The 17,041-nt window shown below is 40.8% G+C and overlaps 1 protein-coding gene across 1 annotated transcript in view; it reads right to left on the bottom strand.

Moving 5' to 3' along the window:
- FHAD1 (forkhead associated phosphopeptide binding domain 1) overlaps window positions 1–17,041 on the bottom strand; it is a 166,164-nt gene that overhangs the window by 104,486 nt on the left and 44,637 nt on the right. The window contains exons 6-8 of the mRNA XM_074302568.1: window positions 13,893–14,016; window positions 4,647–4,777; window positions 320–394 (exon numbers count right to left, since the gene is read on the bottom strand). Of these exons, the coding sequence (XP_074158669.1) occupies window positions 320–394; window positions 4,647–4,777; window positions 13,893–14,016 (330 nt within the window). The remainder of the gene's footprint in view (window positions 1–319; window positions 395–4,646; window positions 4,778–13,892; window positions 14,017–17,041) is intronic.

The raw sequence follows: 17,041 nt of genomic DNA on the forward strand, positions 1-17,041 counted from the left end.
TGCTTAATAAATGTTTACTGATAGACTGGTGCAGGGGCACACTAATTGACATTTAATAAATGTATATGGATTAATTAGCACAATGTCCGCATATAGCAGTGCTTAATAAATATTTGTTAAATGACTAGCACATTGAGTGCACATAGTAGGTGCATTAATATTTATTGATTGACCAGCACAGTGACATATAGTAATCACTTAATACATGTTTACCCATGACTAGCATGGTGCTTGGCACATAGTAGAAATTTAGCAAGTGCTATTGACTGATTGATTGACGTAACCATCACTATTCAACAAGCCAGGAGAGTCAACTCACAATTTTGCATGATTTTAATTCTTTGTCTTTGGCTTCCAGCTCATCTTTCTTCAAGTCCTCTTTCAGTTGTTCATACTGTGGCAGAGAGAAAACAAGGAAGAAGGTATCAGGGCTAGTTCTTGATAGTGACCTCTCTTTCCCTCTCTTGCTCCCAGAAAGGATTCCTTAAGCAAACAAATGGTGGCTTCTGGACTCAAGATCTCCCATGCTTAGCTAAGGAAGTCCTATATATATATATATATATTTTTTTTTTTTATTTTTTTTTTTTTGCTGAGGCAATTGGGTTAAATAACTTGCCCAAGATCACACAGCCAGAAAATGTTAAGTGTCTGAGGTCACATTTGAACTCAGATCCTCCTGACTTCATGGCTGATGCTCTATCCATTGCACCAACTAGCTGCCCCAGTCCTGCAATTGTTGCTGCCATCTAAGGTCCAATTGGCCAAGCATCATCATCCAGCTTTCTTCACCCAAGTCCAAAAAATTGAGACATACCAAAAAAAATTGCCTCAGGGCTCCCCCTTCATCATAAAGAGCAAACAGGACTTTGGCCTTCCCTCTCCTTGTGTCAGAGTGGAAGGAATCCTGGATTTGGAGGGCCTTGGCTATGGGCAGGTCTGAGGAGCTGTGTTCAAATCCCAGGCCTGCTACTTAGCCTTTGACTGGGCAAATTAGTTCATCTTTCTGTGCCTTAGTAAATGAGGAGATTTGGAGATGACCTCCCGGATTTCTTCTTGCCTTAAAGCCTATATGATCCAAAGCTAGAGTGTGCTGAACTCGGCTTCTCCTGGCTCATAAGACCTAACTGATACTTTGGAAATTGGTTTATCCTACACATCAGAGCTTGACTTAAAAATTATCTACACTTTAAAAAAGAGAGGTGGGGAAAATGTTAATAATGATTAAGCTTAAAAATGTGTCCAAATATACTACCTCCAAACTCACTGAGGGTTGGTTGTTAAATATTTACCAGCACACTCTTGATCTCACATCACTTAATCTTTCTGGGCCCCAGTTTACTGATCTGGAAAAGGAGTGGAGGGTTGAACTAGACAACCTACATGATTCCATGAACTCAGTTTCTTAAATTCTACTGCTAATTTTACTGTGCCTCATCAATTAGTCCAGCTGTTTATTTCACAGATAAGGAAACTGAGGATTACTCTGAGGTGAAATGACTTCCACAAGATCATGTGACTCATGTGTAATTGAGTTAGGATTTGAACACAGTTCCTTTGTCTCTAAATCCAGAAGGGGTATTCCATTCCCCCCCCCCCAAAAAAAAAAAAGTATTTGATTTTTCCAAAAACACATAAAGATAGTTTCCAACATTCATTTTTATAAGATTTTGTGTTCCAAGTTTTTCTCTCCTTCCTTTCCCCAGGAGGGGCATTCCTAAGGAGGCACAGAGGATGGAATGCTTAGTCTGGACCCAAGTGTCTAATCTCTGCCTTTAGACACTCACTAGTTGAGTAAGCTACAGTAAGCCATTTGACTTCTCTTGGGCTCAATTTCTTCATCTGTACAATGGGACTAATAATAGTATTAACCTCTCAATGTTGTAGTGAGGGTCAAATGAGTTACCATAAATACAATGCTCTGGATATCTTAGAGCACTATACAAATGCTGGATCTGAAGGCAGCCTCAGGCACTATTATCTAGGGGAGGAGAGTACTGGATTTGGACTCGTCTTCTACTTACTACCTACGCGATCTTAGGAGAATTTTCCCTCTTTGGGCCTTTGTTTCCTTCTCTATAGAATGAAAGAATTGGACTGGATGGCCTCTGAGGTCCCCTCTCAGTCTAGATTTAGGATCCCATGAGGAAAGATAGTATTTGCCAGGCAGTCATGTGGAAGGAGGACTCAATTTCTCCTATTTTCTCCTGGAGGGCAGACCTAAGTGCCATGGAAGAAAGTTACAAAAAGGGTAATTTAGGCTTGAAAAAAATTTCTAACAATCGAGACTGTTCCAGAATGCAATGGGCTACTCAGACAGGTGATGAGCTATCCAACTTACTAGCCACATGAGCTTAAGTAAGTCACTTTGTACACCTTCAATCAAAGATTCGATGACCACCCGTCAGGGATGATATTGGGGGCCTGTTTTTGCTTAGGGGCCGGACTCAATAAGCAGCTAAGCTTCCTTCCCATTCTCATATTCTGTGATCTTGTGAGTCTCTGAGGGCCTCCTCCAAGTGTAAATCTTATGACTCAATGACTTCTGTCAGGCCTGTCTCAGACAGAGAAAAATTTTCTCTGCATGCTTACATAGGAAGGTTGTTCGGGACACAAGGGCAGCAGATGGGCTCACAAGGACAGGCTTCAGGAAAGCTGGCAGGGAGAGGGCTTTTATTGATTGAATACTCCTCTCTCCAAGGCAGTTATATAGAGCCACAGTGCTGGGCCTGGAGTCAGGAAGGTTCTTCCTGAATTCGAATCTGGCCTGAGATACTTACTAGTTGTGTGACCCTATGTTAAGTCACTTAACCCTGCCTGCCTCAGTTTCCTTATCGATAAAATGAGCTGAAGAAGGAAATGACAAACCAGTCCATTATCTCTGCCAAGAAAAGCCAAAATGGGGTCACAAAGAGTTAGATATGTCTGAAAGGACTGAATAATTTCTCTCTCCATGGTACTGGATAAAAAAAAAAAAAAAAAAAAAAAAAAAAAAAAAAGCATGACTCATGGTACATTCAGAACTTATTCATCCAGGAAAGGGCAATTCTAGATCAAAGGACATGAAGCATCCTGCCCAACTCAGGGGGAGGGGAGAGATGGGAGGATTCATACTTTCACCCTTTAATATTTTAAGAGCTGCTGATCTCATGGGTGTTCTATGCAGCTCCTAGCTTCTCCATGTCTCCCTTGAACACCTGTATAAGTAGTCATGGCTCACAGTTATATCCCACCTCTGAGATCACAATATCACAAACAGAGATGGAAGTACCTAGTCCAATGACTTTCATTTTACAGATGAGGAAACCAAGACCAAAGAGATCAGGTGATTGAGGAGGAAATAAGTATTTGTTAAGCACCTACTATGTACTGTCACTGTGCTAAGTATTTAACAGATATTCTCATTTGATCTTCACAACAAACCTGGAAGATAGGTGCTATTATTACCCCCATTTTATAGGTGGGGAAACTGAGGCAAACACTAGTTAGGTGACTCTCCCAGGGTCAAACAGCTGGTAAGTGAGAGAGCCAGGATTCAGATGAATTTGAATTCAGATGAATTCAGATCCTAGTGACAAAATAAGTCATCTAGTGATGAGTTTCTGTTCTGTGCTGGCCTGGTCTTTGGAGGACAAATATACACTCCATTACTGGATCTATATTAAAATTGTTCCAGCTTGGTAGAGATTGTATAGGTTTGGAGAGTCCAGAAACAAGTCCACACTTCAAAGAATCTGAAATCTGAACATTGCCAAAGGGGCAATGGGATCCAATAGAAGAACATAGGATTTAGAGTCAGAAAAATCAAGGTTCAGATTGTGTTTTTTCCACTTATAGATTGTTTAGCCCTAAGCCATCTCCTTCCCTTTCTCAGGTCTTGGTTTCCTTCTTTGTAAAAGGAGTGGTTTGGACTAGCTGTTGTTCTAGGGTTCCTCCTCTCCCTGATGTTGCATGTTCTAAGACTCCTCTCACTCCTGACATTTTGTGTCCTAAAGAATCTTCCATTCCTGGTGTCCTGTGTTTTAAGGTCCCTCCAAACCTAACATGTTCTGTTGACCCACCCAGCTCTGACACTTTGTGTTCTGTACCCTTTGTTCCTGGCATTCTGTGTCCAAGTTCATTCCAGTCTTGACATGTGTCCTAAGCCTCCTTCCAGCTCTGACAGTCTGTGTTCTAAGGTTCCTTCCAGCCCTAATATTCCCTATTTCAAGATCCTCCTCAGATCTGACATTTCTATATGTTCTGTTTATGAGAGTGGCTTAGCCACTCAAAAAGCCAAACCAAAATAAAACAAATTGAAGAAAAAATTCTGCCCTCCCCAAACCACAAAGGGAATGGCTATCTACTTTGGGAGGACCAATCTGGGGCATGAAGAACATCTTGGGGCAGAAGAGCTCAGCTAAGAGTCTCTCTGTTCTCAGGGAATTATTCATCAGGGCAAGTTAGGGCTTGCATCATTTGACCAGTGGTGGTTACCCAACCTGTCAATTTAACCTTCACACTTAAGAAAGAGGGATCAAGCTGGTTCTACCTCTGGCAGACTCAGGCTACATTTTCCACAACCCAGTTAATGCAGTGATAACAGCACTTCATCCATCCATCCATCCTTCCATCCATCCATCCATCCATCCATCCATCTATTCATTCACCCTGGAAGTGATGGCCGAAAGTTGATAATCCTTTTCTTGGTTTTCACTCTTCAGTTTGTCCACCTCCTGCCTTAGTTTTTGGACCATGCTGTCCTTTAATCCGATGTCGTTTTGCAAATTGGCTACCAGCTCTGTGAAAGAGAGTGGCTGGAGTCAAAGTGTTGCTGCTGAGATTCCGCTCTTCCAATGTCTCCTCGTTCCCCTCTTTTCCGGTCCTAGTATCTAATACCCTCCTTTTAGGATTGCCCTTCATGACCACCTCCTAGACTTTTATGATAAATCTGTCTTTCTCCAAGTTTTATCCCATTACCATACTCATCTTCCTTGGGCAGAGATTGGATCATGTCACTCCTCCAGTCAATGACACTCAAGGGCTCCCTATTTCTTTTATGGCCTAGAAAGTTAAAATTCTGACTCTGCCAAATAATCCCTGGGTGCTCTTGGCTGGGTCTTTTCACCTCTTTATCTCTCAATTTCCTCATCTGTAAAGTGGGATTGAACTAGAAGACTTCTAAAAAGACTTCAGTCTCCTGACTACTCCTAGTCCTCTGGGAGAACTCCATCCTTCAGCTCACATTGTACCTGAATTCCTCCTCTTTCCCTTTGCCCGTTGAATTCCTATATTTTTGGAATCTGGGTTCAAATCTTGCCTTTGACATTTATTTGCCCTATGACCCCCAGTCAAGTCACTAAACTTTTTTGTGACTCAATTTTCTTATCTGTAAAATAGGTTAGACTCAGTGAACTCTGAGTGAAACTCCATGATCTTCTTATAAAGAGTTTATAGATAAAAGTCGTGGAAAAGCAAATTTAAGTTAAATATTGGAAGATTTTTTTCCCCTAACAATTAGTGGAAGAGGCTGTCTCAGGAAGTAATGGGGTGCTCATTGGATGTCTTCAAATACAGGCTGAATGAGTCCTTCTCAGGTGTTACAGCAGTGAGGATCCTTGTTTGGATATGAATTCTACTAGTCATCTGCTATGGTCCTACCCAATAATGAATTTCTGTAGTTCTGTGAAATCCCAGCTCAAATGTCCCTTCATCTAAGAAGTTTCCCTGACTTCAGCTGCCTGAATAAGTAACTGCAAATTTCCTCCCCACCCCCAGTCAATCAGTAAGCATTTAATAAATGTCTCTGTCCAGGCACTATACTGGGTGTAGAATATATAAAGATCAAAACAGAATAGCCCTTGCATTCAAGGAGCTTATGGTCCATTAGAAGAGATAATATGTATACAAATAAGTATATTCAGAAGAAGTAGCTTTGCAACAACAACAACAAAAAAATTCGGTTCTGCACATATATATTGTACCTAGGATATACTATAAAATATTTAATATGTATGGGAATGCCTGCCATCTAGGGGAGGGGGTGGAGGAAAGGAGGGGAAAAATTTGGAACAGAAGGGAGTACAATGGATAATGTTGTAAAAAAAATTACCTAGGAATATGTACTGTCAAAGAAAATGTTATAATTATAAAAATTAATAAAAAAAATTAAAAAAAAAAGAAGTAGGAGGTAGTTCTGGGAGTGAGACTCCTAGTTTCAAAAAAGGCTATATATGGGGAGGTAGAATCATGGGCTGAGTCTTGAAGTAAGGGATTCTAAGAGATGGTGGGGAATGGAAGATAGTCTACTAGTGCAAAGATGTAGTGTTTGAGGATCGGTATTATCAGTTGGACTGTCCTGTTGGGTTTAGGAAGGGGAAAAGAAGGATGTGAAGGATTTTAAAAGAGAGCATGTTTTTGATTTTGAAGGCAGTCAGAGACCAGGAGAGTTTATTAAGTAGGAGAGAAACCTGGTTAGATGTGAACTTCAGGAAGATCACTTTGGTGGCTAAGTGGAGAATGGACAGCAGTGGAGAGAAATTTGGGGCAAGGGGATCAGTTGGGAGGCTACTGAAGTATTTCAGACCTTTTCCTAATCTTCTAATACACTGATGTTATACTGGGTATTAGAATTATCTTTTTGTGCCTTATCCCTTTTCGAGAATCTAAGCTCTTTGAGGGCAAAGCCTTTGTTCAAACTAAGCTTTGAGTCTTCCCACTAGGACCCTGGACACTGCACTGTGTACAGTGAGTAATTTATTAAGTATTTATTAAATTGAACTGAGATCCAAATCATTTCAATAAATAATAAGAACACATTAACTTACATCAACACATACTTGTATGAATGATGCTTTAAGATTGATACCTCCAGTGTTTATTAAGTGCCCTTATAGGTCTAGTCCTGTGCTCTCTTCAACAGGCTTAGTACTAATCTCCTTTCCTCAAGAATATCCAATGGCTCCCTCTTGCCAGTAAGGAAAATCCAAACTCTTTATTTTGGCACTTAAAATGCTTCACAATTTGGCTTCTCCCTATTTTAGTTTCTTTCACAATTCTAAAATCCAAACTATTTATTTTGGCTTTCAATATGAGAGTCACAAAATTTGAGGGATTTAAGACATCATAGTTGCTATTAGTCCAACTCACATATAAAAGTGATCCTCGGTAGCATATCTAGCAAGAGGTCTTTGAGCCTTCCTTTGGAGATGTCTTAGATGGAGGAACCTAACATCTCCCAAGGCAACCTACTCCATTACTGGAAAATTTGAATTGTACTCATTGAATTTCCATTCTCTGTGCCTTCGTATCAACTATTCCCCATTCCCGGGCTTTCTTTTCTTTTCTTCCCTTTTTTCCTTTTCCTACCTCTAGGTAGGAAACTCCAATCACCTTAGTACATGATTAATGTTTGCTTCCATCATCAAAGTATGTGCCTAATTGTTTGTTTAATGAATGGATAAATGAATCATTGGAGAGGCTGGAGCGGAATTTGAGGGAAGATTACCCAGTAAGTGGAGGCAGGTAGGTGGCTCAGTGGATAGAGCTCTGGGTTGGAGTCAGGAAGACCTGAGTTCAAATTTGACCACTAACTATATGACTCTGGGCAAGTCACTTAACCACTGTCTTAATCCACTGAAGAAAGAAATGGCAAACTACTCCAATATTTTTGCCAAGAAAACCCCATATAAGGTCATGAAGAGTTGGACACATCTGAACAATAAAAACAGAATAAATATAAGACCTGGATCTCACCCACGGATAGCTTAGTTTGAGCCTTCTCTCTAGCCCTGATGACTTAATTTGAGTAAACTGGATGAGCAGTCCTTCCTAGCAAAAGCCTTGTGGAGAGACCCAATGAGTAGGACTGTCCAGAATGTCTATCCTTGAGAGCCCACATATCCTCTCAGCTCGCTAGACATGGCAAATCATGGCTCACTCTGCCCCTACCCAACTTCCCCTTCGGCTTGTTGTCTTGTTCTGCAGATCTCATACCCCATCTGTCCATTGGACCTCTTCCTTCAGACCCCATTTACTCTCAGTTCTGTGCTCACAAATCTAAGACAGCCCTTGCTTTTAGCACATTTGTTTCTCCAGAGCATGAATTTTAAATGTTTATGCTCTCAGAGCATTATTCAGGCTTATTGGATTTCTGAAGCTCCAAATACTTGGAAAACCAGTGTCTCCTGACAATCAAGCATGAGGTTGCCCTCATCAATCACAGCCCAGGAGACGAAGGCTGGAGTTAATACAAGATCAACCAATTCCACATCAGATTACCAGAACAGGTGGTAAACTTTTCCCAGGAAGATGTTTAATAATAAAACAGACATCCATTTGGCTGGAAGGGAGAGAGTATACAGTCTCACCTGGAGATAGCAGAGTTAGAAGAAGTGGTTGTGAATCCCAGTTTGGCCACTTGCTGACCTCAAAAAGTCATTTTCTCTTGCTGAGCCTCAGTTTCTCCATTTATAAAATATTGAGCTCTATGACCTTTGAGGTTCCTTCTAATGCTAAATGCACAATCTTAAGACTTCTCTACCAAGTTATAGACAAGCTATATTCTATTTTGGTGGAGAGACTGGTCCCAAAAGTGATAAAGTGGAGTGGATACAATACTAGCCCTTGAGTCTGAAGACCTGTTTTCAAATTTACCCTTGTAAACTTATTAGCTGCCCTAGGCAAGTCACTCATCTTTTGTTTGCCTCAGTTTCCTCCTCTGTAAAATGGGAATGATAATAATAGAACCTACCTCTCAGTGTTGTTGTGCCTAGCATTATATAAATGTTAGTTATTATTATTGTTGTTGATATTATTATCTTTCAAGGGCTCAGATTCTCTGCTCATGATAAAGTTAAGATAATATATAAGGGAATTATACCCTTGCTTCTTTACAATGGCAGAAACCCTGAAGCATTCATTCGCCCTTGGAAGGGGGCTTGGTTGCTGCCTTGTCTCTTTCTAGATGGGGAATACAGAAGGAGACCATGACATTATCCATGACCACCTTGTCTCTTTCTTGAGAGGAGCTGGCATGGCCCTCCAGGGCAGAGATGCTCCTGCAGCGTCAGAGTTCTCTGGCAAAGAGAGCATCGGTTGGGCTGGCAGCAGGTCGCTGTGTCTGGCATGGAGGGTTATGTGGACTTCAAGCATCTGGCTCTCCCACACCAGGGTGAAGGCCATTTAGAACTGACTTGGGCTCTCTGGGGATAATCTCAGGAGACCCTGCCCAGAACAATTCCCCCAAGTCTAACTTGATTATAACAAGTCCCATTCTGGAGATATGAGCCTCTATTCCCCTCAGTCTAAACATCTGGCCTGATGTTCAGACACAGTACCTATGAGAACTAGGTTAGTAATACAAAGAATTTCTGTCCTGCTCATTTTGTTCTCTGGGCAGTTCCCAGAGACAAAATACAGTGACATCAAGTACTTTGTGGGTAGTGGGCCTCCAAACCTGGCACTCCTAGTCATAAAACTACTAATATAGCTTGGCATTTGCTAGGCAGTCTTAATCAGTTTTTAACCTGGTACCTATGGACTTTTCGGGGGTTGGAGGGGCAAAGCAATTGGGGTTAAGTGACTTGCCCAAAGTCACATAGCTAGGAAATGTCACATGTCTGAGACCACATTTGAATTCAGGTCCTCCTTACTTCAAGGCTGGTGTTCTATCCTCTGTGAACTTTTTTTTTTTTTTTTTTTTTTTTTTTTTTTTGCTAAGGCAGTCAGGGTTAAGTGACCTGCCCTAGGAAGTGTATTTGAGGCTAGATTTGAACTCAGTTCCTCCTGACTTCAGGGCTGGTGTTCTATCCACTGCGCCACCTAGCTGTCCCAAGCTGTGAACTTTAAAAAATTTTAGGGGCAGCTAGTGTGGTGTATAGAAAGATGGGTAATGGGTAGACAGAAGGGGGAAGACAGGCATAGAGAGTTATTTTAAATTCTAATAATCCTAAATCACTAAATGATCACTAAATCACTAGACTTAGGGCCCTATAGGATCTTCGAGATCTTTTTTCAAAACCAGCCAATTTTTTTTTACTAGTTCTTTTATTAATTTCGGAGGAGGAAACTGAAGCTCCAAAAAAGGAAATGATTTTCTCAATTTTTTAATTCTTACTCAGTGAGGAGGCATTGAAGTAGAGTGGATAAAAAGCTCACTTCGGTGTCAGGAAGACTTAGATGTAAGTCCCAGTTCTACTACTTACTGGCTAACCCCTCTTGCAAGTCATTAACCTCTCATTGTCCCAGGAAACACTCTAAGATGATCAGCCTCAGAGCAAGAGCTGCTTCACATTGGTAAAGGGAGTTTTCTCACGGGGAGTTCCCTACCCTGACTCACAGGTGAGGAGCAAGGTAAATGAGAAAGCTGTGATTGAATCCAAGTCTTCCCACCCCAAATCCTGTGCTTTTCCCATCACATTCCCCTAATGCTCAAGAAGTAAGGGGGTGAGTGGGAGTGTAAACTAACAAACATAATCCCCTTAATTTAAGATCTTGAAGGGATATCCTATTGATTTGCAAGTAAATTTCACTTTCTTCCCAAATTATGTTGGTGACTTATAATCAGTAGTATTTTTCCAATATTTTATTTATGTTTCCCTTTTTGAACCCATTTCAGTTTAGGAATATGGGTGATACTTCATAGGAATATAGATGTAGCACCAGAAAGGGCCTAAGAGACCATTTACTCTAATCTCTGAATTTTATAGATGAGGAAACTGAGGGAAAGTCAGATACTTTTTTGGAAGTTAAATAGGGTGGAGAGCCAAGATTTGAACTTAGATTCTTTCCTTCCAGATCTAAAACTCTCTTACTCCTGCAGCTGCTGCTGTTACTTCTGCTGCACAGCTAGCATTGGTGTAGTACCTACTATGTGCCAAGCACTGGCTAAGCACTTTACAATAACCCTATAAGGTAGGTGCTATGATATTACTCCACTCTTATATAGAAAAATGAGGCAAACAGAGGTTATAGTCACATGGCTAATCTAGTGTCTGAAGCTGGATTTAAACTCATCTTCATAAATTCAGGAGATAGCTAGATGGCAATTCTGTGAGAAGACTCCTCTTCCTTTAGGAAGAACCTCATATATTTTCTAGCCGTGTGACTCTGGTCATGTCACTTAACCCTGTCTGCCTCAGTTCCTCACCCAGTTGGAGAAGGAAATGGCAATTTCTTTGCCCCCCTAAAAAAACCAAACCCCTAAACTTCCAAATGGGGTCATGAAGAGTTAGACATGATGAATGAAGTCCAAGCTAGAGCTCTATTCACTGCACCACCTAGCAGCCTACCAGTATAGGAATTCTTTTTTTACCTTGGCTCTGCAGTTTGGGTAGTGAGACAGTAAAAACCACAAGGACAGCTGAGGAAAGCTGAACAGATGGCTGCCAGTAGGCAACAGAGAAGAGGGTAAACAAAGAATCCCTTTTGTTAGGTATGAAAAAGGGAAGGGGGCAAAGAAAGGTATTACTGAATCAGAGTATTTGAAAGAGGGGTATTCCTGACCCAGAGTCAAAGGGTGAGCTGGACTCTAGCCACAAAAGGATCAAGGGGGCTTGGGATAGGGGGAAATTAACAGCTGACTCAACAGCCATTTCTTAAGCAGCTGCCTAAGTACGGGTCACTTGCCAGGCTCTGGGAACACTTAAGAACGAACGATGATCAAAAGCATCACGTTACATGCAAGTGACCAAATGTTGCTGATTCTTTATCATCTCTTCCATCTGTCTCCTCTTCACTTCCACAGCCTTTATCAGAGGTATACTGGTACTAGCTCATACTGGCTTTTGAGAGCCAATTGTTAAATGTCCAACGAGAGCATTTATGCCCTGGAAACCAGCCGGGACAATCAATAGTGTATTCCATGTATACTTGAGGTTTCTTCTGCTAGGTCAATGCTCGTCTAAGCTGCTGTACAGTAGAGAAGGGCCAGCCCCAGAGGGAGAAGGGAGAAATCCATGAGCTCTGAAAGCTTAAGGCAGAGGCAGCCTTGCTTACTCTGGAGGAAACACAGTTAGGAGTCAGGAGACCCGGGATCTAGCACTGCCTCTTTTTACTAACTTAATGAGACCTCAGGCAAATTACTTTGCTGGAAGAAATGGGTTTGAATCACATCTCTACATTAGCTTTTTAGATGTGGCCAAGTTACTTGACCACTTCATCCTTAAAATGTCTGTCTTATCTACCTAGCAGGGCCATTGGGAGGCTCAGTGAGCTATGTATGTATGACTACTTTGGTGCACATTCAGATCACTGAATATAAAGTCAGGGACTTGCATTTGGGAGAGGATATTTGTTCCCCCACCACGTGGATGGAAGTAGTGTATCTTCATTAGCTGCAGAGGTAGAGAGAGAGACAGAAACACAGAAAGAGACAGAGAGACAAAGAGATAGAGACAGAGAAAGGAGAGACAGACACAGAGACAGACAGAGAAAGGAGAGACAGACACAGAGATAGACAGACAGAGACAGAGAGACAAACAGAGACAGAGAGAGACAGAGAATCAGTGAGAGTGACAAAGAAGAGAAAGATAGAAGGGAGAGAGGAGAGAAAGGTAGAAACAGACAGAAAGAGGTAAGAGACAAAGAGACAGAGTTAGAAAGAGACACAATACACACAGAGACTGTCCCAGGCTGGTAATTTTAAAGGCACAGCCCATTCTGGCTATGTATGGACAGCCTCAAAATGAACTAATTACTACAGGATCACATGCTCCTGCCAATCTATAGCAGCAATACAAACTTGTAATTAAGGGCCTCAAGCTCTGACATTCTCTATGATAACATCCCTCTTAGCTCTGTATTCCATGTAGCATCCTATGTAATGCTATATCTTTTAGCTCTGACATTCTAGGTTCTATTCTGATATTCTGGGTTCTAAGGGCCTTCTCAGCTCCATTTTTCTAGTTTATGAAATCTGTTCTTCTAGGGTTTATGGCAACAGATGACCCTGCAAGCCGGGGATTTTCCTGTTTGGGGAATTTATGTAGCACCTACCATGTGCCCCATGGGAGATGCTGGAGACCTGCATCTGGGACAAGACATTCCTCAAGGGGGCTGATAGGGGAGACTGTGTTCATTTCCCATTTCTCGTCATTTATGGGAATTGCTGGTCCTGCAACCCTTGGTTTCCTATGTTTCTCACTTGAGGCTTATGGGGTTTAGACATCAGCAATCTGTGTGGGTGGAGGTGTATTACCTTCAGCTAGGGTAGAGTTAAAATGTGTTCATCCCACATATACACCTGCACTGACTGTCTAATTTAGTGACTCTGTCTAGTTATCACTGTAGCCAGTGACATCGAGGCGTAAGGGAAAGGTCCCATTGGGATGTGTTCATCAGAGTTGTCCCTACCAATTCTGATGTTTGGAGCAATCACTGAAAAGCAGACTTAAGGGAAAATTGCACAAAAGGTTTCTTCAAAACAATATTTTAAGACATATTTATTTGAGATGGGGAGAGACCTTGAATCTTGGAACATAAAACCCTGTGGAGATAAGGATTGGATTTCTAGGTGGGGCTCATGGTGGAGAAAATGAGACTGCAGGACATTGGACTATACACATTCTGGAGAGGACATTGTTATATAAAGGAGCAAAACTGGGCTAAATTGGGAAGCAGCCCAACCTGGGTTAGGTGGTGCAAGAAAGAAAGTATCATTTAGCAGTTTGCTATTTTAACTAATTATTCTTGCTAATTAGGTTCTAAACTCAGATATTTCTACCTTCTAGGGTAAAAGTACAGTCAGTCCTCCTAAAATTTTTAAGCCCTGAGGAAAAGCATAGTTGCCTCACCCTTGTTACAATTCTGCCCCTTCTCAGTCCATGACTGCAGTGGTGAGACATGTCAATGGGTTGAGACAGCCTGGTCTCTTCTACTGTTCTTCTCCCATCTCTTTGTCCTCAGACTAAATTTACCTGCATGCAATGCTTGTTCTTTCTTTAAATCCTCCCCTTCGGCTTTCAGATTTGCAATCTCCACGTTTCTCTCAGTGAGGGTCTGATACAATATACCACTGTATCCTTTTTGGAGGCCGTTGATCTGTGGGAGTCAACACAAAGTCAGAAACTGAGCTGTTGACCTCATCCCTGCCTGTCCTGCTCCCAGACTTACCATAGCTTGGGGAAATTATTCTCCAGTTGGGGAGAAGAGGTTGAGTTTCTCAGATCCAGCCAGTGGGGAGTAGAAGCCAGCAAGGTTTTCATAAGTCATGCTATTATAAATGGAAAGGGTTGTAAAGTACATCTAGTCCAGCTCCATAAGTCCTGGATAAATGTCCTCTGGATCATCCCTGATAGGGATTCATCCAGTCTTTGCTTGAATATCTCCAATGATGAGGAATTCACTCCATTCCATTTTTGGAATATCCTGAATATTGGGAATTTCAGCCAAAATCTGGTCCCCAAAACTTTCCTCCATGCTCCTAACTTTTCTTCCTCAAAACCAACCACAACAAATCTAATCCTCTTTCCATGTGATAGCTCTTTAAATGCTTGGAAATATTGAAAATCTCTCCCCAAGTCTTCTCTTATTTAGGCTAATCATCTTATTTATAGCAATATATTTTTATAACAAGTTTATATCATAATTTAAAAAACCTAGTTTTTTTCAATTATATGTAATGTATATTATGTATATAACATATACATTCATTTTTTACAAAATTTAGAGTTTCCAATTCTCTCCTTCCCTTCCTTCTCTCCTCTTCCTAAAATGGTAAGCCATTTGACATTATTATTGAAATAATGCAATATCATTATTTCTTTCATCTGGTTGGACCTTAGCTTGTCAACTTCCCTCCTAATAGGCTATTTCTTGAAAATGTGGAGATTTGTTGTTATTTGGTCATTTCCTGTTGTGCCCAATTCTTTGAGATCCCTATGTAAGATTTTCTTGACAGAGATACTGGAGTAGTTTGCCATTTCCTTCTCCAATTCATTTTTACAAATGAGGAAACCAAGGCAAATGGCGAAAATGATTAGCCAGGGGTTACATAGCTAGTTAGTATCTGAGGTTGGATTTGAATTCAAGAAGACAAACCTTCCTAACTCCAGGCCTGGCAGTATTACCTCCCTGATGTCATGGTTGTCTTTGAGAACAGAGGACAGGGGGCAGCTAGGTGGCGCAGTGGATAGAGCACCAGCCTTGAATTCAGGAGGACCCGAGTTCAAATCTGGTCTCAGACACTTAACACTTCCTAGCTGTGTGACCCTGGGCAAGTCACTTAACTCCAGCCTCAAAAAAAAAAAAAAAAAAAAAAAAAAAAGAGAACAGAGGACAAATAGCATGTTAAAAAAAAAATAGTTCTTGAGAATGAGCTGGGGGTATAAATGGACTGCAAACTAAGTATGAATCTACACTTTGATATGAAGAAATTAATAGATTAATAAGGTTTTATTATTACTTCTTAGTGGATAATTTAAAATATACACATTTTTGTAGGAATATCACTGTATTAAAATCGTTTTTAAATGTTTTTTTTTTTTGTTTAAGTAGACAAGTTCCTCTTTTCTTTAGTTCCCTGAAGTAACTTCCTCTTTCCAACAGCTGCAGAAATACTATTAGTTAATCCACACGTACCATAAAAGCAGCATTCCTAACCACAAATGTCTGGCCACAGAACAAGATTTCTAAAGCAATCTCACTCTGACAGGCAGGATGATAGACAGAAGTTCTAATCTGTTAGAAAATACTAGATTTAGTAGTTGTCACACCTGCTACACCCCCAACACGCCCACACTCCAAATGTTGGCAGTGGTATAGCAAAATACAGCCTCGGACACTTCCTAGCTCTGTGATCCGGGCAAATCACTTAACCTCCGATTGCCTGACAAAATGGATTGATTCACTAGAGAAGGAAATGGAATATCACACCAGTATCTTTGCCAAGGAAACCCCAAATGGGTCATAAAGAGTGGAACAAGATTGAAGTGACTGAACAACAAAAACCACAATACACGCAATTTGCTTCAGAAAGTACCTAGCCTAACCACAAGGCAAGTGACCTGCCTTGTCCAATTGAATTATGTTTAAAATACATTTCTCAAGATTTTTGAGACTTGTACTTTCTCTTTTTCTATTATAATAATGATCTCTGTAAATCTGTCCGTTGTCTCTGACTACTGAGGAGTTGGTAGACTTGATTTGTTGGCAATTTTTAGCCTTGCAAATAAATCATTTTACTCGGAAACTTTGCATCATAGATTTTTCTATTTCAGATAATAAATCAACAGATATGACATCTAGGTGGTACAGTGCCTAGGATGCCAGACTAGAGTTGGAGAGAACTGAGTTTAATATCTGTCTCAGATACTTATTAGCTGCGTTACTCTGAGAAAGTCACCTCACTTCGTCTGCCTCAATTTCCTTATCTTTAAAGTTTATATGATATTTTATATGATATTATTATTCTAATAATAGCCTCTATTTCTCAGTGTCATTGTGAAAATAAAAGGAAATAATAAATAATAAATAAATAAAAGGAAAAATACTTTGCAAACTTTAAGACACTATTGTATATAAATTATTATTAAATGAGTTAATAATGTGCTTTTAAAATAAGTCAATTTCTTTTTATCCACGCTTGGGACTTCATTGATGTAGGGAACTCAAAAATCCTTCTACAAATGCAGATTATTAACTACAGACAGTTCTGCCTTTACATGAGTGGATCATTCTGTAGATTTTTATATAAAGTGATTTAATATAATTGGAATTTGTCCTAGATCAGCACAGGGCATTGGATGTCTTCAAGGAGAGAGCAGGATTGGGTCAGCCATGGGTGGGCCTGGCCAGAACTGAGAGGAAGAACATGGGGTGAGAGAAGGGGAGAAGTGGAGATGGGACATGGAGAGGACCTGCTACAACAGAGGTAGGGAAAGACACAGTACCATACACAGACTCACAGAAGCAAGGCACTGGGACTGGACATGTCGGGGAGTGGGTGGAGCAGCGCAAAGGGTCTCCTCTCAGCTTCTGATGTCTCAAGTCAAGACCCCATCTGCCAGCCCAGGTACCGACATTCTCTCAGCTCATCTTCTGCTTTCATGTGAAAAACTTATTCACA

Source organism: Sminthopsis crassicaudata, chromosome 3, assembly GCF_048593235.1.
Source record: "Sminthopsis crassicaudata isolate SCR6 chromosome 3, ASM4859323v1, whole genome shotgun sequence".
NCBI lineage: Eukaryota > Metazoa > Chordata > Mammalia > Dasyuromorphia > Dasyuridae > Sminthopsis > Sminthopsis crassicaudata.